Source organism: Phalacrocorax aristotelis, chromosome 15 (genome assembly GCF_949628215.1).
Source record: "Phalacrocorax aristotelis chromosome 15, bGulAri2.1, whole genome shotgun sequence".
Taxonomy (NCBI): Eukaryota; Metazoa; Chordata; class Aves; order Suliformes; family Phalacrocoracidae; genus Phalacrocorax; species Phalacrocorax aristotelis.
In genome coordinates this window covers 13526942-13551947 of record NC_134290.1, presented here as the reverse complement: position 1 = coordinate 13551947, position 25006 = coordinate 13526942, and the positions used below count along the sequence as shown (strand labels likewise).

Below are 25006 nucleotides of genomic sequence, written 5' to 3'. Positions count from 1 at the left end.
AGCAAGGTTTAGGACCCACCTGCTGACAGAGAGTGTCATCCAGAGCAGCCCCACCTGAGCTATGGGGATGATCCCACCACCTGCTCTCCTGGCCCACAGCTGTGCAAGGGCATTTTCTGATTAAATTGGGGGTTGAGGAGAGAGAAAGTCCTTTTGCTGTAAGGGCTGAGAGTCTTTCCCTCGGCTAATAGGGAGCTATAGGAGGCAGGAACCTTTTATAACACACATCCCTGCTTTATGATTTGAATCAGTGAGTAAAGATGAGTCTCTTCTCACTAACTTTATTGTTTCTCAAGCTGTTAAATCCCAGGTCGTCTGAGATGACTTATTAATTTTTTAAAATCCAGGCTTTGCCATGGCTTTGTCATTTGAAAACTGCTCGTGCCCACCTTACTCTTTTTTTTTTTCCCCTTTCTTTCTGCTTTTCTTTATGGTAGCAAAACAGAAAAGGTCTTGAGGCCTGGCTGAACCTGGGGATGGGTGGGAGCGAGAGCCAGGAAAAACCTTGACTGGGGCCCTGGAGCCAGCCCCAGCAAGCATAGCTGCCATAAACTCAGGTTTTTCAGCTTTAAATACTGATGGGTTCAGATGGCCAGTGTGTTGTCCCCATTCCCTCCGCCCCCCCCTTAAATTCCCATTCCTCCTATTACATAGGAGAAGTATTTCAACTCTGAAATGACTTCACAAAATCCTCTGAGAATATTAATAGTCGGAAAATATCCAGACTGGGCAATATGCAAAAGCAATATGATGCTCAGGTTATTTTTTCAGAGGGTGGAGGGGGCTTTTCCAGCTAAGACTAAGGATATTGTGGAGGAGAGCCAGCCCAGGGACGCTGGGTAGGACTGGAGGAATCCAGACACAGGGACGATGCCAGGGAGCCCGGCAGCAAAGCATCAGCAACGTTTTGGAGTACAGAGCCTGCATTTATGTTACATTCTTATTTTTAAGCCGCTAGGAAGCATGATTCTGCCCCTGCAGGCAGAGCCCTCCGGGGCTGGGGAGCGGTGCCAGTGGCCGTCTCTGCTGTCCTCCTGCGGCCGCGCTGGGGACGCCTGTGCTGCCGCTCACCCAGACCTGGCCTGCTGCCTCCGACCTCCTCGGTGCCCCTGGGAGAGGGGTCTGCAGCCCCCCAGCGGGGCTACATCCCCCAGCCCACGCACACGTTTGCCGTTAGTTGGCCGTGTACCCGCTCAGCCATCTCAGAGACAGCACCCACCCTCCCCAGACCCAGGAAAACATGCGGTGAGCCTGGCTTTAGAGGAAAAACCAAGAGAGTAAGTTCCCCAAGTACCAGGTCCGTGCTGTGATTTGCACCTCTTGCCTCTGCCCTACGAGCGATCTGCAAATGCGGTTGGAACTGGCCGGGGATTTCTGAACGCACCGTGCTCGGAGGGGAGGCTGCAGAGGCACCATGGGGGAGCCTCCTGGCCTTCGCAGGCCCCCCGGGTGCTGCGGAGCCTCCCACCCTGCTGGGCACAGGGCTCTCCGCTTTGGCTCTGTAAAGAACGAAACCCTTTCACGGATGGATCCACGCTGCTTCACCCGTGCGGAACTGCTGTGTCCTCACGGGAGAACGATGCAGCACCCTGAGCACCAGCACGCTTGCTATAACAGTGTCTTTGTGCGCAGACATCTGCTCCCCACGCCCCAGCCCAGCCCAGCCCGCCCCGTGCCAAACCGGTGACCTTGACAGGGAAATGTTCCAGCTCCTGTTTTTATCCCGGGGGGAGCTTGAGGCTCCTGCAGCCGCATCCGGAGCTGATGGCAACAGCAGGGTGGCTTTGCCAGCAGCTGGGGGATCGGTCAAGCAAGCCACACACCAGGAGACAGCAGCGTTTCTCCATCCTCCCCAAGGGTTATCTTGCAGCAGTGGAGCCCTGATTCCTGCTCCATTTCTCATCAGCAAAATCCATAATTTGAAGTAGAGAAGGGTGTATTGAAAGCCTTTCCACAGGCTTTATTTATAAATCACAGTCCCCCCATGTTAAATAAACTTAATTTAACGCGACATCCCATTAGCGTGTGTCCCAGCACCACGGTGACCACATCAGCATGGCTGCAGGGTCCCTGGTCCTTGTCACCACAACAGGCATCTTGGTTGGGCCGGAGAAGCCATGGAAGCAGTGCTAGTCACGTCCCTGCCTCCTCTGATCCTTCAGGTGCAGCTTCTGGGTATTTCTTTTGTGGAGGAAGACCAAAAAAAAAAAAAAAGAAAAAAAAGAGGAAGAAAAAGAGAGGGGGTGTTTTCCCCGAGATGCTGTGCTCCTACCTGGCCTCATCTCCAAGAGAAACCTTTAACATGCTGACCTTCATGCAGTGTCACACCAGCAAGCGCTAAAAGCCACATCTTCTTTACTCGAGAGAGGAGAGGAAGAAAAGAGATACGACCCGAAGGAAAGTCCCATCTCCCGTGATGGCAACTCACAACGCCCTGCCCCTGCAGCCCCCGCTCGGCCTGGCCGGCAGCGGTGGGACGGGGGAGCTGCTTTGAGCAGATCCAGATTGATGCAGTGAGAACACCAGAGGCGGATTTACTCAGCCGAAGGAGCTGCTACCTGTGAGGTTTTTTTTTGTTTGTATTTTTTGAAAGGATATTTAATGGTTTTAATGGGAGGTTTCCATTGAATCGTGCCCTGTAAAATCACACTAGCACATCGTCCTGACAACAGCTGCACCCCGTGAATGATTGGGATTATTTAAAAATACAAACAGCAGAGAGGGAAACTCAAGGTGACCTTTTTTTTTCCTATGAGGAAGCAACCGTGCACTTCTCCTTCCTTTCCTGCTGTGCCACGGAGGTCTTTGCCTTATGCCTGGCCCCGTGGCAAATGCCCTGGCAGGCACCAGGGCCAAGGGAGGCAGCCATGGGTCCCACGATGACACAGTGACACTGCCTGCGGCTTTCTGCCTGCTGCTGGGCCTGGCGGAGGCAGCAAGAGGCATTTCTGTAGGAGCTTTAAAGAAGCAGGGCAGAGCAGAACAGCGTGTCCCAGTGGCTGCTGCTCATTTCTCTCCTTTACCATCCCGTGACAACAGCCGACTGAAAGACCCTGGCCTTCCTGACATCTCTGTTGCAGTTCCTAGCACAGGTTCTCACTCACCACTTTGAAGGACTCTCAGATGCCCAAATTATATTGCAGAAAATGGATTAGCAGTGAGAAAAAAAACCAAAACAGGAACATCCTAATGCAGCACTTGACCTTGCTTCTGTCACTCCAAACTCCTGGCAGAGGCACCAAGAAGAGTTTGAGGCTGACTGTGCAGCATCCCTCCCCACTCTGGCCCATCCTCTGCAGCACAGCCAGGTATATGACGGTCTCAAACGAATGCGATACATCTTGATCCCTCCCAAAATGTAAAGTAACCTGGAAGAGGAATTCCAAGAGGGGACTAGGCTGGGGAGGTGGGTGTAATTGCATCTCATTTGGCTGCACGCAGCAAGGTTGCTCCTTGCATAGAGGTGAGGCTGCTCCCGAGCCTCAGTAGTCAGCACCTTACTGCAGGTGGCAGGCTTGGTCTGGCAGAGGACTGGGAGATCTCTGTGTAGGCAGCCAAGGTTTATTAGACAATTTGTTAAATTCAAATGACTCGGATACAAAGATAAGCTGCACTGCCTTCTGAAAGGCAAAGGTGTTTCTGACCCGTAGAAACTGATACAGGTTACTGAGACATCAGTGACCACAGCAGGTTTGACAGTAAAATGATCACCTTGCAGTTAATCTTAGCGGAGTCAAAGTTTCTTTCTACCTAGTACATCCAATAGGATGTGTACATTGTGCCAGCGTACAACTACCGCCTCTCGCCTATGGCCTTGCTGCCTTTCCTCCGGGATGTTGCCATCTGTCTCAGCAGCATCTCTCCTGTTCCCGTTCAACCGCAGTAGCTCTCCCCTCCCTCGTTTGCTGCATTTAAACATCCAAAGCAACACATCTCTATGGAACATTTCTAAATTCAACGTTAGGCTGCTCTCATCTTTAACCGGATGGGGGAATAAGGAGGTGCAGAACTCAAAATCTGTTATTAGACCTTTAAACTAAAATTAAAAAGAAAAAAAACCCAAAAGCCACTGTTCATTTCTCATGGAGAATTCAAACCCTTCACTGGCATGTTCCTAGGAATGTGTTTCTGCTTGCGACAGTTAGCATCACGAGATCGTATCCACCTCCCCTCCCTGGAGCACCGTGGCGTTGCCTCGCCTGTGGGATGGGGTGTCATAGGGCTGCACACATCAGTGCTGCTGTCCACACGCTCGTCAGCACGAGGCCGGCTGACAGTCTGAGCACAGGGCAAGCCCAGAGGGACGGGGAGGCCGAAGTGCAGGAGCAGACCTCGTAGCCATTTTCTGAGCGGCTCTCGTCATGCTGCCCTGGTTTGGAGCGTGCCCCAGTCCTGCTGCTCCCGGCTGCTTCTGGGGAGTCGGACTGCATGTCGCTGCACACCAGCCAGTCTCTAGCGATGGACTGGGGATAACCAGGCTGGGCCTCCAGGTCACTGTCCAGCACTTTCCAGTACTCCTTGCCCCTGAAGAAGTAGCTTGCACCTGTGGAGAGACCAAAACCCAAAGGCAAGATGAGCGGCGACAGGCGCCCTTCCCAGTGGAAAGGGCACAGGAGCACTTGGAGCAGCAGAGGAGCACTCCCACCCCAGCTGAGCCCAGGGGAGCAGAGGATGCGGTACCACTGCTTGGTGCCAATACCCTCTCTCGCTGCAGCAGCACAGCGGCTGCTGCTCCAAGAGATGAGGCTACGCCCAGCCGGGATCTCTCTCACACCAGGCAGGAGCCACCAGGCAGATAGGAGGCGGGTGGTGAGATGTGGTCTCGTCTATAGCGGGTCCTAGAGCAGAGGCACCCCCTGGTACCAAGGGTGTGCGGGGCGAAAGCCCTAGTAACCGCACAGCTGGACACACGGTACGCACCTCTCAGCGGCCGTCAGCGGCCGGTCTTGTAGCAGGGCACGGTGAGGCTGGAGAAGACCTCACCTACCTGTTAATGACCTGGGGTGCGTGCTGCTATCCCTGGGCTCAGATAAATAACCTGAGCCTGGCAGGGCCCTGGGACCCTGCTGCTCTTGGGTGCATTTTTTCCACTCTGAACTGGGAGGCTGTGAATTCTCTAAGCAGGTCTGATGTGTGTGGAGGACTTCTGCGCACATGGATGGCCGGTCACTCTCAACAGCTTCAGGCATTCAGCTTGAACAGCCTCTGGAAATGTCCCTCCTCTCTGCCTGCTTTATTTGTTATTGCACTGTTAGATTGTCGGTAAATAAAACCTGGAAGTGCCACTTTGCTGTGAGCGAATGGCTCGTTTTAAACATCTCCTGTGACAAAATTTTTTGTGGTCTTTTCAGGGACAAGAAACCACTGAGAAATCTCATCCCCGGAAAATAAGCCATAACTCTGGCGAAAACACCTCCTTTAAAATATTTTCTGTCCACATCCTCATATATCTAGCTAAAAATCCCACGACAACAAATGCAGTGAAGAGAAAACCAGCACGTATTAGGATAAAAATCACAGCAAAACAACATCAAATGTGTTCTTTTAATAAAATCAAATTATTAGGCCCCGAGGATATTTTTGTTGCCTGCTTGAAAACACAACGTCTTTCAGGGATCAGCGTGGGGAGCTCTGGCTGGAAGCCTACCTCCCTCTTCAGCTTTCAGACACCAGAAAGCATCATCCCATCTGGGGCTGAGCAGTTTATGTCAGCAGGCACGGTAGAAGGGGCTATAGCTCAAGTGCAAATGAAGCGCTGGGTTTTTTTCTTGTGGTTTTTTTTGAACCGGCATATGGACTCACCATCTGACCACCTCATGGCATCATCTAAAGGGCTTGGTATTCCCTTCCACAGGATGGTCTCTGAAGGGTACCCGGGATCCATCCTCCGCTCGTGGTCATCGTAGCGCCAGTACAGATTGTCCTTAAAGAAATAAGTCTTGTCATTGTGGGCCCAGGAGAAAGCGGCGTCGATTCCTCCCGGTGGCAGACCAAAGTCCGAGATGGGCCGTGGGTATCCTTCCTCCACGTTATTGTCTTTGAAGACCCAGTACCTGTCTCCTGCGGAAAGGAAAGAAGCACAAAGCAAAATCACATTTGTTTCACAGCCGAAACCAGCCTTCCCCCGCAGATGAGCTGCTGTTTCATTATCTGTTGCCGTGACAATTCTCAGGACTGAGCTCTTGCCGGTGAAGGATGTGGATGGGAAGGCAGCAGCCCAGTGGGGAACCTTGATCTTTGCATAGTCGCTTTTTTTTTTTGTGTCAGGCTCTCCGTGGATCGTAGCCGTGCTTCCCTCCTGAACTGCTGCAGGCGTGACAGTCTGGGGACAGGAATACACCGACAGCATTCGTACAGTTGTTGCTTTTATGTATTTGGTGGTGGCATTTGTTTTTCTGCCTCTTTGTTTTCTGCCTGATATCCCTCTGCAAGAAATAGGAAGTTACATGCAGCCGTTGTGGGCAAATTGAGGACCATCCGCCTGCGATTTGGCTGCTGAGAACCAAAGTGTAGTCCCACTTTGGAAGAGAGATCGCCGCACTTTTCAGAGCCAGCTGGGCTGCAGGACCTGTGAATTCTGAGGGATGTAAGGAGGGTGCACAGGGGCTGGACAAACCCCATGTGAGCAGCCTACTGCTCTTCAGGTGTACTCTACATAGCCACCCCCACCCCCCTGCTCTGGCCATACCCTGGGCAGGACAGAAATCTCAATATGGGTTGTTTTTTTTTTTTTTTTCCAATGAAAACGAAGCACAACATGACTGGCCCACAGTCACACGAGGAATCAGAACAGGAATTTTCCAACCCAGCTCTCCCAATTCCTACATGATACTCTAACCACTAGGCAGCTTTTCTGTTTGTGCAGTGTCTGTCTGTGAACCTGCACCATCCTTCTGGGCATCACCCAACTTATTTTAAAGATGAGCCTTTTTCCTGCCTCGGTTTTCTAGAAAAATCTGAAGAGGCACTTAAACGGCTGCCCATGTATCAGCAGCAGGACCTTAGAGGCCAGGGTAATTTGTGCGCTTTGGTTTCTGTCCAGGGATCAATGAAACAGCACTGGGGGGAAAGAATGAGATGGTATTTTATAGCTGGAAAGAAAATCTCAAGTTTAATCTTAGGAGCCAGGCAGGACTAACACACACATCATGTGTGGGCATGGAGCACTCTGCCTTGCAGGGGAAAGACTGCCAGAGCTGTAATTTTGGCCTTGCAAGCCAAACTGAGCCAGCAGGCAGGGGGAGCCCCTGGCCTTGAGCTGCCGGAGGTCTGTCCGTCCCCAGCAGGGAGAGAAGGGAAGGAAGGGAGCAAAGTGCCGCTGTGGTCTGCAGACCTGACGGGGAGGGTCTGGTGCCAGGCGTTAGGGCTGCCGTGCTCCAGCTGGCCCCGTTCCCTCCAGATTAGCAGAAAAGCAGAGCAGGGCGGGCTGCCCGCGGCAGCGTTTTGCCCGTTGGTCCCTGGGGGGACGCAGAGCTTGGCAGAGCTCTACGGCGCTCAGCGCATGGGCAGCCTGGACAGGCTTCGGCTGCGCTTGGAAACGCTTCTGCAAGCGCAGAGGCTTGTGCAGGGTGTCAGCCATTTGTCCAGCCTTGCTAGAGGAACTGAAACCATATTATTGCTTTCAGAAGTGCTTGGTTCAGCACTTCTGAAACCCGTAATTGCACCACGCTCGGAGCAGAGCGGTCGGGAGACAAAGAGCCAGGGAGCACGGAGGGCTGGGATGGATTTAGCTCTTCAAGCACACAACCTTTCAGAAAGAGCTGGTGCCTGCCGGAGGCTTGGGTGACATTCAGCACATGGGAAGCATCTAACCAGCGCGGATGGACAGTTCGCAGGAGGCTTGGACATTTGTGTAGGAACCACGAGCTAATCTCTTTCCCCCAGTTCTTCTGAAAGGAACTTGTGAGATGTTTTTTAAAAAAGAGAGGATTGTAACACTCACTTTAAGAAAAAAATAGTAACAGAAATGTAATTTGTACGTGTCATCTGTAGCTATGCTACACATATATACACCATATCGCATTGCATATATACGTGAATGTTATATTATACACTATATATAATCTAATAAAAACATGTATGTTTTCATTTTTGTCCTCCCTGCAGCTTCTTCACTTCTCAGCAACAAATACTAAAAAGAGAAAAGGCTGAAGAAGGAACGCAAAACCTGTAGACTGTGTGCGTGGGTGGTTCCTGCTTTTATTTCATTCTTGAAAAGCAAAGCTTTCAGTTAGGTTTGGCTGCAGTTTTTCTTCAGTGACATCTCCCTCATTTTCTGGGGAACACGACTGCTATGTTTCACCTGCCCTCCCCACAAGCTGGTTTCTCCTGGCCTCGCTCATGGATGACAGACCTGGGACCTGCCCTGGGAGATGCTCATCGGCTAACGCTGACGTCTCCTGCCTGCAGGAGAGGTCAGAACTCTGCCAAGGTACCTTGGCACTAGGATCTACACCGCGGAGACACACGGGCTGCCTCCAGCACTACGTTCGCTCGTACCTTTGAAGAAGACGATCTTGTGGTCGCTGGTTCTCTCGTAGACCGCATCCAGGCTGTCCAGGTTGAGCGGCAAGCCCCGCCAGAAGCGGTGGATCTGAGCCGGCTGGAGGGAGACCAAGTGCTTATTGCGAGTCAGTCTCCAGAAGTACTTGCCTGGAGGAACAGACTGGACATTACTGAACCACACTGCAACCCACCTTCGCCGGGGAGATGAGCACCGGGCACGCGGTGGCAGCAGAAAGCAAAGCGCGTGAGATGGGAGCTCTGAGTTACAGGTGTCCCGCTTTCCAGCAGCAGCTGCAGCTGCTGGTGCTTTCTATTCCTGGCAGCCATTAGATAGAAATCCTCTTTTCAGGATCAAAATAATCCTCTGGACTTTGCACTGGAGCCGTTACGCTCCTGGGCGCGGTGTGAAGGTGTGCCGCTGAGCCGGAGCAGGCGAGAGGAGCCTTTCCGCTCCTCCCTCGCTGCTCTGCGTGGCACCTCCTGGGAGCTGGCGGCTGAAGCTACACCAGGTACCAGCAGCCTTCAGCGAGAGCCTCCGAAGAACCATGCCTGTTTCTCCTCTCCTGGAGCACCCGCAGCATCCTGTGCACAGGGTGCCCAGCTGCTTTCGTGGTTAGAAATGTGTACGATGGTATGACAAAACGTGGAAATATCAAAGGGTTTTTTTTTAATGAAGAGATTAAGAAAATAGAGGAGGAGGGAACTGTATTAATAAAACTGAAAGGGGTTGAGGAGGGGAGGAGGCATAATTAAGGAGTTTGGTACCATCTTGAGGCACAGGATAAGCAGGGGACCTCTGTCCTGCGGCGCTCCTCAGGGCCAAGTGTACTGGTGGTGTAAGCAGACACACTTTCAGCATCTGCAGCGATGCTGCCCCAGCTAGAAAAAAGAGTTTGGCTCGGGGTATTTCTGGAATATTTTGGAAAAGGAAACAGGTTTGTCCTCTGTGGGAAGGATGCCAAACTTTCTCCTGCCGAAGGAGCCTTATGGGGAATTGCTTAATGATCTTAGGGGCAAATCAAAACCCGACGCTCTGCACCGTCTCAGGGATTCTCAGCCTGAGTTTCTGCAGCGTGCTTCGTGCTGCGTTTTCCCCGGAGAGAGCTCCACACAGTGAGATCTGAGCCGGAGCAAGGCGCCTAAGAGCCAGCTCCTAACTTCGTCTCGTATTTGTTATTACCTGTTAGAAATTATTGCAAGTTATTTACGTCTGCTCTTGCATGGATTCCCAAGGGGGGGATAAGCAACAGAAACCAAAGACGCGTCTTCAGATTTGTATTCAAGACACCCAGATCCAGCAGATTGTGACACTGTCTTTTAAAATTTTATGGAAATTGGATCTTAGCCTAATAATGCAGGAGGCAAAACTCTAACACTTAAACATCTGCAGAGAGGGGTTTTTATTCTAATTATAAGGATTTATATGATATTCTTGTTCTTCTGCTCCAGTTTGCGTATTTGCTCTATCTGACCGAAACCCACAAATGAATAATACATTCAAATGTGGTAGGAATTGCCATAATTACAGATTCTTTTTAAGAACGTTAGAAAAAAAAAAAAAAGATTCAAATTTGGTGGCCGTTGTACATCGATGGAAACACATGTAATTAAATAAAGATGATCTCTGCATCTCTAATTAGCGAGACGCTAGACAAAGCCAGATTTTCGCTTTTTTAACAAGAAATACAGCTTGACATAATTCATTCTTTAGCAGATTCTCTGAACTCTGGAGTACCCTGGGCTCATTTGCGACACGGAGGGAAGCCCCAGTGCTTTTGACATTTGAACCTTTTGCAAGCGATGGGCTCAGTGGGTGTGCACCTGCAGCCAGCAAGCTTTAAATCTACCCTCAAAGTCAGGCATAGCCTGGGCTGTTGGTTAGTTTGGATGGTTTTTTGATAAGCCATCAGGAAAAAGCAAGAAAAAAATAGCAATTAAGTAGCAAGGAATGGCTAATGCGACAGCCCCAGTCTGCCCGTGCTTGTGTTTTGTCACGGCCAAGCCTGCTCGCCAGAGTGCTGCGGTCGCGTGGATGATCATCAGCCAAAGCCAGATCCGTGGGGGAATAGCTGCCAGTAGCATGCAGAAATATAATAAAATAAAAAATAAAAAAAAATCCCAACCCCATGTTTGTTTAAAAAGCTTGATTTAAAACCACACACTGAGCTGGCAAACTGAGCAGGATGAAAGCTAAGTGTAAAGTCCTGCTGTCCCGAGCGTCTCGTTTTATATGGATCATGGGTTGAGGCAATTGCTTTCTTTAATACCAGGTGATTTTGATCCCAGCTGTGTGCCGTGTTCTCCGTACTTCGGCTGCCTCTGGCCAGATTGCTGCACGCACCACGCAAACACACACACTGGCCAAAGTTGTTTTAAACTTGAGGAGTCTGTAGCGAGGCACATAAATCAAAGCGAGCGGCATTCCCAAAGTGCGGAGAACCCACTGTTGCCTTCAATACGACAAGCCTGGGAGCCCTGGGGAGCTTGATCCAATGTCTTTGCGGTGGGAGAGGCTGCTCTCTAGCTAGGGGAGGAATCCGCCGGATCAGCTCAGACAAAATGTGCACCAATGGCGGGAGCTCATCACTGGAGGTCATCCTGATCCTTCTAAGAGGCGACATCCCGATTCCTTGGTGCCTGGGATGATTTGGTGGCAGCGATGGGGGCTCGTAGGGAGGTCCTGGTCTCCAAAGGCAGCCACGCAGCTGGCACCCACTGATACTGTGCTCTTTACATTTGCATTTTGGCCCACAATAAATATATCCAAAAATAGACACTGAGTTGGATTTCTCTTTAGATTTCATCTTTTTTTTCCCCCCTCTGAAAGACAGACAGCCATTTATCCTGGACACCAGTTCTCGTCTCTTATTTTCCCTTCTTCACTGTGGCTTTTTGGAGCCAGCATCTGAACAAATACCGCAGGGGAACAGCCTCTGTATTGTGCTCCCCCGAGGGCACAGACAACACCAAATTCTCTGGAGCCCTTTTGCTGTTCTTGCCCATGACCCGAGACTCGCACTGTGACACCCAGATGGGTTGTACACACCCGGACACTGCTCCTGATCCCTGGGGGAGATGTTTCTGCTTCCCTGCTGGATGGCTTTGGGGCAGCCAAATGGTGGCCAGGGATGGAAAGAAGCGCCCAGTGGGCATTTTTCAATCTTTCCAAGATGGAAAAGAAAGCCCGTGGAGTCCAGCCTAGAGGGGATCTGTACAGCTGAGAAAGCATCAATGGGATCCACATCGACAGCCGGGCACCCCGGGGACACACTGCCAGCAAGTGTTTGCTGACACAGATCCAGATGGCTCTGCAATCGCGCGCACGTTGTCTTTGTGCGATGCACAGCAAGTGGCATTAGGGAAGGTGAAACATGGGAGGAAAGGTAAGTTGGAGGCATCCAGGAAAAAAAAGTGGAGAGCTGATGTTGCTTTGCTGGTTTGACCCAGATTTCTACTTTGATAGTGCAAATATCACATTTTAGTTGTCCGCTTGGGCAGTGTGGTGCAACAGATCAGAGCACGGTACAAAGCGCCACGCTAGATCGTCACCAGCCATCATGCTTCAGAGGGAAACATTAAACCCTGGCTCACAGATTCACAGAATCCCAGACTGGCGGGGGTTGGAAGGGACCTCGGGAGCTCACCCCGTCCCACCCCCTGCTGGAGCAGGCACCCCCAGAGCAGGGGCACAGGGCCGCGTCCAGGCGGGGGGTGAATGTCTCCAGGGAAGGGACCCCACAGCCTCTCTGGGCAGCCTGTGCCCCTGCTCTGGCACCCGCACAGGGAAGGGGTTTGTCCTCATGTTCAGGGGGAACTTCCCGTGTTCCAGCTTGTGCCCGTGGCCCCTTGGCCTGGTGTTGGGCACCACTGAAAAGAGCCCGGCCCCATCCTCCTGACACCTGCCCTTCAGGTATTTATAAGCACTGATGAGACCCCCCTCAGCCTTCTCTTCTCCAGGCTGAACAAGCCCAGGTCTCTCAGCCTTTCCTCCCAAGGGAGATGCTCCAGCCCCTGATCCCCTTGGCAGCTCTGCGCTGGCCTTGCTCCAGCAGTTCCCTGCCCTTCTTGAGCTGGGGGGCCCAGAACTGGACGCAGCCCCCCAGATGTGGCCTCACCGGGGCAGAGTAGCTGCTCCTGGGCAGCCATGCGGACACATGTCCCTCGTGGGCACCACACCAGCCAGGCACAGCAGTGATGTGGGCAGGTGTGTTTTCTCCACTGGTCTCTCCTTCCTAACCACACACCAGACCCCCAGCCTGCCATCGGCACGAGCCGGGCAGTTTCCTTCTGAACCGGAGGCAGGACTCACATTGACATTAAGATTTCCTTATTCCTCAGTCTCAGTGGGCTGATTAAAGGTCTAAGCCCTTTGATTTGAGCCCAAAGGAGTCAGCGGCATGCGAGGCGCCTGCCTGGGGCTGCGGGCCCCACAGCCTGCAAACCCCGAGCCAGCTTATCCTCATCGCCTGCCCCGGCCTGTCGGACACCGCTGCTGCAGCGCTGCACTGTCACACCAATGTCACTGCGGGGTGACACACGCAAAGACCGCTGGCAGCGGGCTGCTTACCTTTGAAGAAGAAAGCCTCTCCCCGGATTTGGGCCACTGCATCAAAGTGAGTGTTGCATCTGTTGGGCACGTCCCGCCTGAGCCTGCGGAGAGATGCCCAGGTGAGCACGGCCCAGGTGGGCAGCGAGGGGCCGTGTCCTCCCCAGTGTGCCCCACCTCCCCTGCCCCCAGAGCCCCCAGCAGAACACCACAGGCCGCGCCCATCTGTCGTTCCTCGTGCTCAAACCCAGCCACGTGCACGGGGATTTCCAAGGTGGGCTTGGGCAAGCCTCAGCCTGAGGACAGCTTTGCAGCAGACACGCTCCCTGGGCCACCGGAGACCATCGCTGGGAGTCAAGCGAGGACATGCTCTACATCTACCAGCCAGCGTAACTGGTGAGAGCAGAGCTGGCTTCCCGCTCCCTGGTGGCACAGAGCAGCTTGGCCGGCTGCCCCCGGACACGTGGCGGATAAAAGCCAAGCAGCATCTCGCCCCAGCAGCTGGGGACATCGCTGCTCTGAGGCTGAGCTCCAAAATGCCAGTGAGAGGTGATGGAGCTGCAAAGCAGAAAGCAGAGGAGAACGAACAGAGGGAGATGATGCCACCTGTGAGACGATGCCATATGATATGTGGTGAAAGCCAGCAGGCAAGTTGCAGCTGAGATACTGAGCTGCTTTTAATACGGGGGGTGGGAAAGGCACAGAGTATGAACGGCTGAAAGCGCTACAAAGCCCATGTGAGAAATGATGATTGATGGAGGACAAGGAGGGGCTGCTGGGAACACGCACAGAAAAGCTGCTGTGGGTGCCAGAGAAGCATAAATCTAATTTGCTGATAGAAGAGCTGTGCTGGGATGCCAGCACCAGCTTCACAGCCCTCTTCGGGCACAAACCGACAGATGTGGAGGTGAGTCCCCCGTCCACCCTCCCAGTCACACACAGGGTGGGAAGAAGGGGTTGGCACGAACAAGCGTCCTGCTCCTCCTGCTGCCGGTGCGAGACGATGGTCTCCTACAGCTGCAGGGAGAAACGCTCTCACGTTTCTAGGTCACAGCACGGCCATACAGAGCCTTGTGGACAAACTCGGTTAGAAGCTACACGGGAAGAAAGATGACTAAAGGCATTCAACTTGTTCAAGGAAAAGGGTCCCTTAGGACCCTCATAGGCTTTCTGCAACCCCTGGCAGCGGGGACACCTCCGCCAGGAGCCGGTGCTCAGCACCCCGGTACTGTGGGCATCACACCAAGCAGGGCAAAGCGGGGTGAAGAAGGTGCTGGGATGGGAAAAGTTACTGCAGCATAGGGATATTTTTTCAAGAATAGATTCTTCTTGGTCGCATTACTGTAGGAATAATCCGACTGTTCATGCTTCAATCCTGTTACCCCCTCTTAGTAGATGCGGCACTGAGGCACAGAGAGGTGAAGTGACTTCCTCAAGGTCACACTCCAGATAGGGGCAGACCAGGAGGTGAAGGTGACCGGCTCCACCTCTGCTGCTCTCGCTTGGTGTGCTCCTGGTATCTGGAAAAAATGTGCGTGACCACGAACTCCTGCCTTTTTGTTCAGTGTCCCTTCTTAAGTGCCCTGCTGCCCTGGTAGTACAACAATCTGGTAACTCCGACGTTAATTAATGAGCTAGATCCAGAACTTCCCTTAATAAGGGCACGCTGGTTGCTTGATGACACTCAGCATAAGCAGTCCTTTGCCAGCGCAAACCTGCGCTGGAGTCAGGGTATCGCTCCACTTGTTCCAATATTCCCCCCCACAGGTACATTAGGGAGTTGCTCACCGTGGAAAGGTTTAGGTAAGTTATGCTTGCACAATTCAGGATACTGCAGAGGAAGCTTGATTAAAATTTCAGCAAGGATGAGTTCACCTGAGGGTGATGGGGACAAACTTCCATTAACACGAGAAAATTTTGAGTCTTAGGGAGTTGCAAAGCATTCCGAGATGATACAGAATTTCTGGGCATGCCTTGAATGATAAAAATTAGCTAAGGGATAGATAGCAACTATCACTTGTCCCTGCTCTTAACCACTGCAGTTGTGGGCTGGCTGGCCAGCCGCCACACACACTGCTTGAAAAAAGCAACAGCATCTGCAGGAGATGATCAGGGGAGGTGAGGAAGAAAGGGCACTCTGCATGTGCACGCGTGTGTGCGTGTTTTCCAGAAGACGAGAGGTCCAGAGGGAAAAACCGAAGCCAGAGTGGGCAGGAAAGGTACTGATGCTTAAGGGGAGCTTCATTACTACATGCCCTTTGCAGGAACATCGGTGACAGCTGAAAAGAAATGAGCTTGACTTACGGGATGGTGGAGCGGTTCTCTGGCAGCTCTGGCAGGATAGGATGGTCATCAGTTTTGCTTACTTCAGGTTTGGCTGTGGGGGACACAGATTCCCTGACTCCTATGCATAAAGACAAAGAAGCAGTAGAGGGGTACACCATCCTCCCCACCAGCTCCACTCACCCCGGAGAACAGCTATTCCAGCGCGGGCTGAGGCAGAAACGGGCCATAGCCGGGTGGTGGACACAAACTTACCGTAGAGCTGCCAGATTCGCACTTTGTCTTCATAAGGCAGGTCATACTTCAGAGGATCCCCCACCGGACCTTGGTAGTAGGGTCTCATGATAGACTCTATGGCAGAGATGTGGGTCAAGCCAATGGCATGGCCAAACTCATGGACGGCTACAGCAAATAGGTCCATCCCATGAGCGTCTGGAAATAAGGACAAAATTGAAATAGAAGTCACTACAGGCTGATTGTATTTTGGGGGTCTGGGTGGGCTGTAAGGGCTGCAAGAGAAGGTATAGGTGTATGTTGGATGAACTGGGAAAAAAGCTTTGGAATGAGTGAAGTTTGAAAACGAAATTTTCTCCATTTGGAAAAAGGAGACTGAAGCATGTCATATGAAAACGGAAAGAAAGCCGGACATCAGGCCACAGTGTGAGTCCTCAGCCCCACACAGGCTTGGGGATCATCCTGCTTATTCCCAGACCCGCTGATGGCACCTGAGAAAGAGCTGGAAAAACAGCCGAACCAGTGACCTCGGCCCAACCACCCGTCACCCCCGCTGACTGGCGGTGCAGGAGCTGCAGTCGCCTCCTGTATCTCACGTCTGCCCTGCGGCAGCTGCAGACACAGTCTTTGCGATGCCTGGAATACTAAATTTCTGCAGCCACTAGCCAGCAGCTCGTCAACAGCTGCGATAATGAGCAAAGCCACACGCCAAGGAACCAGTGAGTGCCCACAGCGCTCGCCTGCCCACGGTGCTCGGCTGGGCTCTCCCTGCCCGCACAACGCTGGCATTGCGCGCTGCCGCCCCGGCCAAATCCACGGCGAACACCTTCCTGCACGCATACAAATGCAGAGCTGTTGACCTGCTCATCGGCCACCGACCCTGCTCATCTAACTGCTGCGCTGGCAGGGAACGGCAGAAGGGGCAAGTGACCACGTCCAGCTCGTTTCCAGAGGACTTGCCTGTCTTCTCCCGTTCCACACTTTCTGCTGGAGGATCTGCAGCTCTGGGGTCTGCTCCTTTAGAAACTTTGATCCTCACACACCACACTGGGCATCAGGGAGACTTTAAGAACATTGCTACCTCCTCTGATGAATTTTGTCCCCAGTTGGGCTCTCTCTACTCTATTCTCATTCCTGAAATGTCCTTATTTACAGTCCAACCCCCAGTGCCTCACATCACACCCACACACAGACCCATCCTTCTAACGAAGGGTCTTCTCCTGCGCCTCAGGCACTCGGGTCAGATCTCAACAGGGGTTAATATCTGCTTCCAAACCTCCACCACTGCTGCCAAAGCAAAGGAAGAGCTCCCCTCAGGAGCCCTATGGGACTGATCCTGCTCAGTGCATTCCCACGACCCAGCTCCAGACCGGCTGGGCAAAGCGCCCGTGCAATTGCTGCCCCTCGCTGCACAGCAATGCCCTGCCGAGCAATACCAGAGCGTGGCAATGATTTTAAGCAGGGTTCTTACAAAGATCACGACTGCAAGCATTGTAATGAAAAGGCAGTGAGGTTGGAAAGCTGAGGTCTGCACGGAGCTCAGGGGAGCCCCACGTTCCCTGAGACGCACGTGGGGCCAAAGGAGACGTCGTGCAGAAGCAGCCGTGGCTGATCCTGCACAGTCCTTTGCGCCTCCCTACAGGGCTCAGGTTGTTGGGGGGGATATTTTTACTGAATTCTGCTTTTTCCTTGATGACTGTTATTTACAGTGTCTGTAAACAGCCAGGATTTTTATAACATGCGCCTTTTTCCCCGGCACTAGAAGAGAACAAGACATATGCTTTCTGACATTTTAATGCCAAACTGACAACCTTGGGGATATTTTTATATCACCTACCAAGTTGTTATTTTTGAATCACTTGGGAGAACAAATAAATAAAAGATGAAGCTCGGATAGCTCCAAGACCTTCAAAATAGAGGGCAGGTTTCTCACCATCAGGCTCATCCCCTCGTTCCTCGGTGATGCTTGGAGGGATCCTCCCTGCAGGGCCGCCAGCCCTGAGCCCGCTCCTCCACACGAGGCTGTTTCACGATGCGCGTTCCCAACCACCAGCTCTAAAACGAGCACCACTCCTTACTTCATCACATAACACGTCTGCTACGGCAAGCTACCAGACCTCAGCGCTTGCTTCTGCCCTGTATGTCTGCAAAGCAGAGCTGCTACTTTTTTTTTTTCCTTCCCTGTAAGACGTCAGGTGGGGTTGCACAGCATCATGAACCAAGGAGCAGGTTGAATCCTCCAGAATCAGCCCGTCCAGACCTTTAGCCTTAATCCCTGACCTCATCCAGCACGTCTGGTGAACCCTCCTGCCCATGAACACTCAGCGGGGATGGATGGAGGTCAACTCATGGGAAGGGAGGAGAGGGGTGGGGAGAAAGAAGGTATTAGCTGGTTTCAGAGAAGATGATTAGGTCTAAACGAAATCATTAAGCTGAGGCAGCAGGAGCCTGCTGGGAGGCTGGCGGAGGAGGTGGTGTGACAAGTAAATTAGCAGCTGGCGACTGCAGAGGAGATGCTTCTGTCGAAACGTGCCCGACACGAAGGTTGGGGACCTGATCCCTGCAGATGGCTTGCACAGCTGAGGAATGCTTGCTTCTAAAAGTCCCTCAGCTTATTAAAACTCTGCTCTAGCCAGACGAGATGAAGTAAAAAAGAAAAACCCTGTAACTTGTAACCGTACTGATATCAGGTAATAGACACGAGATGGCAGAAAAACCTAGCGTTCACAGGGAGCTTTTTCCCTGCGGACCACAGAGCCCTTCCCAGGCAGGTCAGCTAATAACTATGCTTTAAAAATAGGAAACAAGGGCACGTGGCAATGAAGATATGCAAAAGATGGTGAAGTCAGAGAACACAGTCCCCATCCGAGAGCTCCAACAGCCACACACCCAACCTTCCAGCTCCCAGAAGAGACGGGGACTGGGGGTGGCCGATGGGGAGCTCTGCAATTGCTGATATGATGGGGAGAAACAAGGAGATATCATTGAGGCCTCCAGGAACATAGAAGGTCCTCGATGCTGGCTGCTGTCATTTCACTAGCAAGGCTGAATGGAGAACCCAAGAAGGTGTTGGGACCTGCAAGCCTGGGGTGAAGGTGTAGCACAGACTAAACCACTCCAGCCACCAGCAAAGAAGAGGGAAGCTGGGAGCACATGCATTCGGCTGCAGCTCTCCCACCCCAACATACCTGATGATCGGAAGGTCCAATACTCATCATCGTCAAAATGGGTGTCTCCTGCCGTGTGATGGTCTCCAGGGAAGAAAGCATGCGCCACTGTCCCACCAGGTCCATCAAAGGGATAGCCATCGTTGTGATCTGCCTTGGAGAAGTCTATCTGGATGTCGGCGTTGTTACCTGCCACTTCGTGGAAATTTAGCGGTGTGATGTCGCTCCAGACCTTCAGGGCATAGTACATCAGGGCTCGGACTGTGTCATGGCCCAGGTGGGACTCTTTCGGGAAGGTGCGAACTCTGAAATAAAGAGGGCAAAAAGACGATAGGACAATAGAACAAAAGATCTTCTCTGAGGACCACCAGGATGGGCTCTGCAGGTGCCTGGTGCATCACAGAGCCTCAGTGAGGCCTCCAGAGCTCTTAGCACACCTCCAAAGTGCACCCACATGCTTTTAGATGTGTATTTCAGTCTCCGAGTCACACCAGTTCCAGAGCTATGAGGATTTCAGTGACTGAGTTTGGATCCTCTGGAAATACTGGGCCAGTCTTGCCCCACCAGAGCGTGAAACACCCCATGGGTGTGAAACACAACCAGGATTTGAGCCCTGGTACCTCCTGATCCTGCTGTACCAGGTGACAGTCAGCCTCAGAGCCACACTTCATGCACAAACTGCTGTTAATGCCCAGGTCTACCACCCTTGCCCAGCCTTGGAAATGCCAATGCCATGAGTCCCTTTCCAGAGCTCACCCATTTCTTTTTTCAAGCTCCCTTTCAGATATATCAACAATTATTTCCTCACCACTTATTCATTTCAAGTGCAAACCAAACATGCAAAGATTATTGACTTCTGAAGCCTTTGCACCACACACAGGACCATAAGTTTTCCTGCAACAAACAGCAGGTCATTCCTCATTCGTATTACACGCACACGGAAATCCAGTACGGATTTGCTGCCTCCATATATTTCCCAACATGTCTGCTGGAGGTATAAAATATACTCTGAAACCAGTACGCTGCCAGCAGTCTCTGAGACTGCAATCCATAACAAGGAGGAAGAGGAAAAGATGCATTTTATGTAAATCACATTCAAAATGCCTCCAGCCTATTGCCTGCAGGAGACGGGCTATCTGATGGAGCACTGTAGTTGAGAAGCTCCTGCCTTGCTTCTTGGTAGAAACAGCATTGATGAGTGGGGGCTTACGACAGTTCTTCGCACATCAAAGGGCTGTAGTGGCTTCTCTGTGTCAGCAGAGCATCCCTTGGTCCCCAGATCTGCCTTGCCCTGCAAGAGAAGCCAGGTGGGACAAGCCGTGTGCCGGCATTTGCCCTGCAGCTGCGTGATTCAAACCTCCCTTTATGGTCTGAGCTGGAATGAAAAAAAGTCAATGTTTCCTGTAAAACCAAACCTTGAAAAAGAATTCCTAACATTGTTGATTTAATAGGGGAGGCGAAAAGACAAAGGCGCAACAAGGCACCTTGGCTTCTAAAAGAGTGTGTTTAGATAATCTTTCATTGACAATTTTGACAAAAATAAACATGCTCCAGGAAAATGTACTGTTGACTGAGTAATTATTGACAAAAACTAATTCTGCTGGAAAATATCTGGCCAGCTCTATCCCGGTAATAATGGCTATTTCTTGTGTACCAGTACACCAACCAAAGTGTTCATGAAATATTCATGGCTTGACAGATTTTTAGAGGCTGAAGCAACAATTATCATCACCTCACTTGCCCTCCTGCATGATATAGCTGGGAGAGCATCGCTCAGTATTACACCGCTCCGCAGCACCGACGTGAAGTGATGGCCTGACTAAACCTCTAGAGGTAATTACAGGCGTCAGAAAGGGGTGTCACGTCGCTCAAGCTCTTCCTACGAGTAGCGACTTGGGTACTGGGAGGCAGCATGCATCAGCGAAGGGGAGTAGGAACAACTCGCTGACTGAGGTTGGATGCTCTTGCTTTCCCAAATATTTGCACATATCTTATGCCCTCAGAGACATGCAGTGCAAGGTGGGTACCACCCCCTGAGCTGGGCAAAACTAGTGAGGGTTAAATCCAGGGCAGAACAAAAAGGGACTCATGAAAGCAAGCAGAAATCTCACTAACAGTTTCTCCGAAGAGCAGGGAACGACATCCCAGAGACAGTGGGAATGAGATGGCTTGATTAGGCAAAATACGTCGCAGCCAGATGAGCAAATACCACTCATATCCAGGCCTTTGCTATCGCTAAAGTATTCCGGGCAAGGAAAGACCGTAACTACTAAACCAAATGAGTTTGCATACGTGCAGTGTCAGATAATTGTAGGAATTCAGACAAAACACCTGTAAAGAAGACAGCATAGAGGTACAAACAGTATGTGCACAGGATCAGAAAAGACAATTTTCAAGCAACTTCTAATTTATAGAAGAGACTGTGGCTGGATGTAAACCTCTACAGTACAAAGAAAAGGCCACCTTCTTTCCAAATATTCTTTAACTTGGTGTCTTCACCTTCCACAACACTCCTCTGGACTTAAGTAAACCCTTTGCTGCTTCAATCTCTATGGAACAGGTCATTATATGTGTAAAACACACCATGTTTAGTCCAGGAATAAAGACCTATCTCCAAGGACTTGGCGCCTAGGGCATGGGCTCAGATTTGGGGACATCATCCGCTTTTCCCTCCTCAAGCCCCACGCAACTGCCTGAGCTGCTTTCCTTTTCTTTCCCTCCCTTTCCAGCTCTAGAATGAGGATAATAAATCTGATCTCCCTTGTAAAAAGACAGTGGATGAAAAGCCCTGTCTAAAGAGACAAACACTATTAACATTCATCGCAACCCCTGGCTCCAGAAACATTAGGTTAAGGCATAAACAGTATCAATACTTATTTTGCTTCTTAGAAAAGGTCTCGCACCTCTGAGCTGACCCACATTTTATTAGCATGCTGCAGGTGTAAGTGAAAAATCCTCCATCCTTTATTCATTACCATTGTTATTTTTCAAGAGAATCCCATCAGGGTTTTTCAATTCAGCACCTGATTTGATTGCCGGAGCTCTGCTAATTGTTTTCAATGAGATTAGGAGAAGCCTATTATGCTGATAGGATGTTCATCGGCGTCACGTTACCCAGTTCCACTGAAAAGGAGGCACATTTCTAACACCATGCTGATGCACGCAGGACTAAATAAGCTTCCTCCCACCTTGATTATTATTATTATTTGTAGCAAATGGTGCTTAGGTACCCAGCAGAGAGCCGTGCTCCTTCCTGGATGCTAATCCCTCCTGAGACTCCCCTTACAGAGCTCCAAGCGCGGGCAAAAGCCTGATGTGAGTAATTGGAGAGAAACCTCTCTCCTCCCGGCGGCCGCTGCCAAGCCACGGGGAAGGTGATGAGGACCAGGCTGCTCAGTCCCCCTCCGGCCACCCACCAACGCAGCCCTAAGCCCCCGCGAAGCCACGCGCTGGGACACCCCGAGGAGCACCCGTCCCCACGGTGGAGGGGGCCGCGCGAGGCAGCATCAGCCATGCCGCTTGAAACGGCGGCTACAGGGGTGTCAGCGGCACAACCGGATGCCGAGGAGAACGTCTCCGCTCTGCTTTAAGGGCTGACCCAGGCGGCAGCACCGCAACAAACAAAAGCTGACTTTCACCCGGCTGCTGCCGGTTCTTCACACGCCCCCCCGAGTCCCCTTCTTCGCTTGCCCCATCCAAAAGAGACCTTGCGTCCGAGCTGGTTAGCAAGTGGAGGCCAGAGTGGGCTGATCTGCCTCTGTTCGCTATGAGGGGCACCCGTACCAATGGTTATTTTGATTTCTGGGTTCCTTTTTGGTTTTTGTCCTCCAAAAGACAAAAGTGGAAGAGTATTAGTGATGTATGAGAAATCAATTGCTGGTTAATGAAAGCACTCCTTCACCTTCTGCAGCCCTGAAACCACAGAGAAATAAAATAAATGCTGATAACTACCAAACACAGCAGGCGAAGGATTGCCTGATAAACCCAAATTGATTTTTCTGGAGGGGGAAGAGTGGACAGTTGAAAGGGTGGATGCTTGCTGCTGTGGCAAAGGCGCTTTCCCAGCCACCCAGAGCCACCCGCAGCACAAGCCGTGGCACGGCAGCCCCGATCCGGTGCTACCCTGATGCTACAACACCCCAAAGGCAGAAGAGGAACGCAGTGGGGCTGTCTGCACCCCCCACTGCAGCTCTCCCAGCACTTTGCATAAACTACCGAACATTTTTGGGTGAGAATCCTTCTCCTGCCCTTTAACACGCACATAACGCCAGGCAGCTCCCTGCAGCCTGGCAATGAGCACTGGCACAGGAATAATCCATCCCAGGGAGAAGAGGTGGATGAAATCAGATCTCAGGCTGCAAGAGGAGCAGCAGCTCTGGAAAGGGCTGCCAGAGCAGGGCCACCATGCTTCACTGCCCACCCCAGCCATCGTGCCCCCGTGCTGGCGGCAGATGCCAATGTGGCAGCTTGCCTGCCCTCCGCTCCAGCCGCTCGGGGCTCTTCCTACAAGGGTCCCACATGCCTGTGATGGGCACGTTATGACATCCCTCAAGCAGCTCCGCACCATGGAGAGACACTCCTGCTGCCCTCAGGCACCCAGGCAAGGGGGGCACAGCTGACTGCGACCAGCTGGGCTTGGGCTAGGAGGTCCCCAGGGTGGGTGTCACCTACTAGAGGAGGGAAGCGGGAGGATCAGGTCCATTGTGGGGCTGGAGCGTGGTACTGGGGTTACCCGGCTTGCGCACAGAATCCCAGACTGGCGGGGGTTGGAAGGGACCTCGGGAGCTCACCCCGTCCCACCCCCTGCTGGAGCAGGCATCCCCAGAGCAGGGGCACAGGGCCGCGTCCAGGCGGGGGGTGAATGTCTCCAGGGAAGGGACCCCACAGCCTCCCTGGGCAGCCTGTGCCCCTGCTCTGGCACCCGCACAGGGAAGGGGTTTGTCCTCATGTTCAGGGGGAACTTCCCGTGTCCCAGCTTGTGCCTGTGGCCCCTTGGCCTGGCGTTGGGCACCACTGAAAAGAGCCCGGCCCCATCCTCCTGACACCCGCCCTTCAGGTATTTATAGGCATTGATGAGATCCCCCCTCAGCCTTCTCTTCTCCAGGCTGAAGAGACCCAGGTCTCTCAGCCTTTCCTCCCAAGGGAGATGCTCCAGCCCCTGATCCCCTTGGCAGCTCTGCGCTGGGCTTGCTCCAGCAGTTCCCTGCCCTTCTTGAGCTGGGGGGCCCAGAACTGGACGCAGCCCCCCAGATGTGGCCTCACCAGGACACCTTTACCCAGCAGTACCTGCCCAGCAGCCACCCCTCCTGCCTCAGTAAACTCACATCTCAGCTCAGATGGTGGCGTACCCCTGCCACAGGTGGGCTCCCCCACTACCTGCGTTTGCTCCAGCACCCCACGTCCTGAGCATCTCAGTGTCAAAGATTGCAGCTTTGATGAAGTGGCACCAGGGACTTGTCCTTAACTAAAGATGGATGAAAGTCAGCTCAGTTCAGCACCAGGCTGAGATTTCAGCAAGAGAAAACCTGGAAAATTTAGACAGCTGAGCTTTGGCGGCTTCCCCCTTCCCCAAGGAATTCAAAGCATTTAGAGAGGGGGCACGGCCCTAACGCTGCATTTCCCTTGACTGCAAGGAGACAGCGAGCACCTGGGAAGAAACGGAGATGCTGGCTGTGAACTTCCCTTCTGCGGGGCATAAGCAGAAGCAATAAAGCAAAATTAGCAAAAGGAAAAAACAGGCTACAAACGTGCGGGGGAGTCGCTGTGAGCAGGTCCCGGCGCTGACGCCAGCAGAGGGCATCCGCAGCATGCCGCTCCCGCTCCAGCCGCATCCCAAATCTGTCCCACTGCCACCTCATCAGCTTACCAAGTGCCTGGTACCGATGTCCAATGCAGAAAAAAAAAAATAATAAGAAAGAAAATGCCATGAAAAGAAGATTTATATGCTGTAGTATCCTGGAAATGTCCCAAGGAGATGAGGCGCAGACCACCACACGTGTCTGACGGTGTACCGGGATGCTCTGAGGCTGTACCGCGGGCTGCGCAGGATGCAGCCTGCACCGTTTTGCTCCCTGAGCCCTCCAGTGCCAGAGGCTGGCTGTACTCAAGAGTAAAAAGAAGAAACCCGAGCAACCTACATGCCTATCAAATTTTCTTTTCCAAACAGTGCCCCCTCCATCAGCACAGGGGCCTATTCCAAGATCGTCCTTTCATAAAGCTTTGCTTAGCTGTTTATTCCAGCCCTGCAAGCGTTCAGGTGTTTCTTCAATGT

The 25006-nt window shown here is 52.2% G+C and overlaps 1 protein-coding gene across 2 annotated transcripts in view; it reads right to left on the bottom strand.

Moving 5' to 3' along the window:
* Window positions 1-3545: 3545 nt before the first annotated feature.
* Window positions 3546-25006, bottom strand: part of MMP17 (matrix metallopeptidase 17) — a 68585-nt gene continuing 47124 nt past the window's right edge. Inside the window, exons 4-10 of one of the 2 annotated variants that reach the window (XM_075110210.1) lie at window positions 18757-19040; window positions 15590-15766; window positions 15356-15455; window positions 13073-13155; window positions 8500-8652; window positions 5803-6060; window positions 3546-4543 (exon numbers count right to left, since the gene is read on the bottom strand). In XM_075110210.1, the coding sequence (XP_074966311.1) occupies window positions 4215-4543; window positions 5803-6060; window positions 8500-8652; window positions 13073-13155; window positions 15356-15455; window positions 15590-15766; window positions 18757-19040 (1384 nt within the window). In that variant the 3' untranslated portion in view covers window positions 3546-4214. The remainder of the gene's footprint in view (window positions 4544-5802; window positions 6061-8499; window positions 8653-13072; window positions 13156-15355; window positions 15456-15589; window positions 15767-18756; window positions 19041-25006) is intronic. The other variant, XM_075110211.1, reaches the window with a different exon arrangement.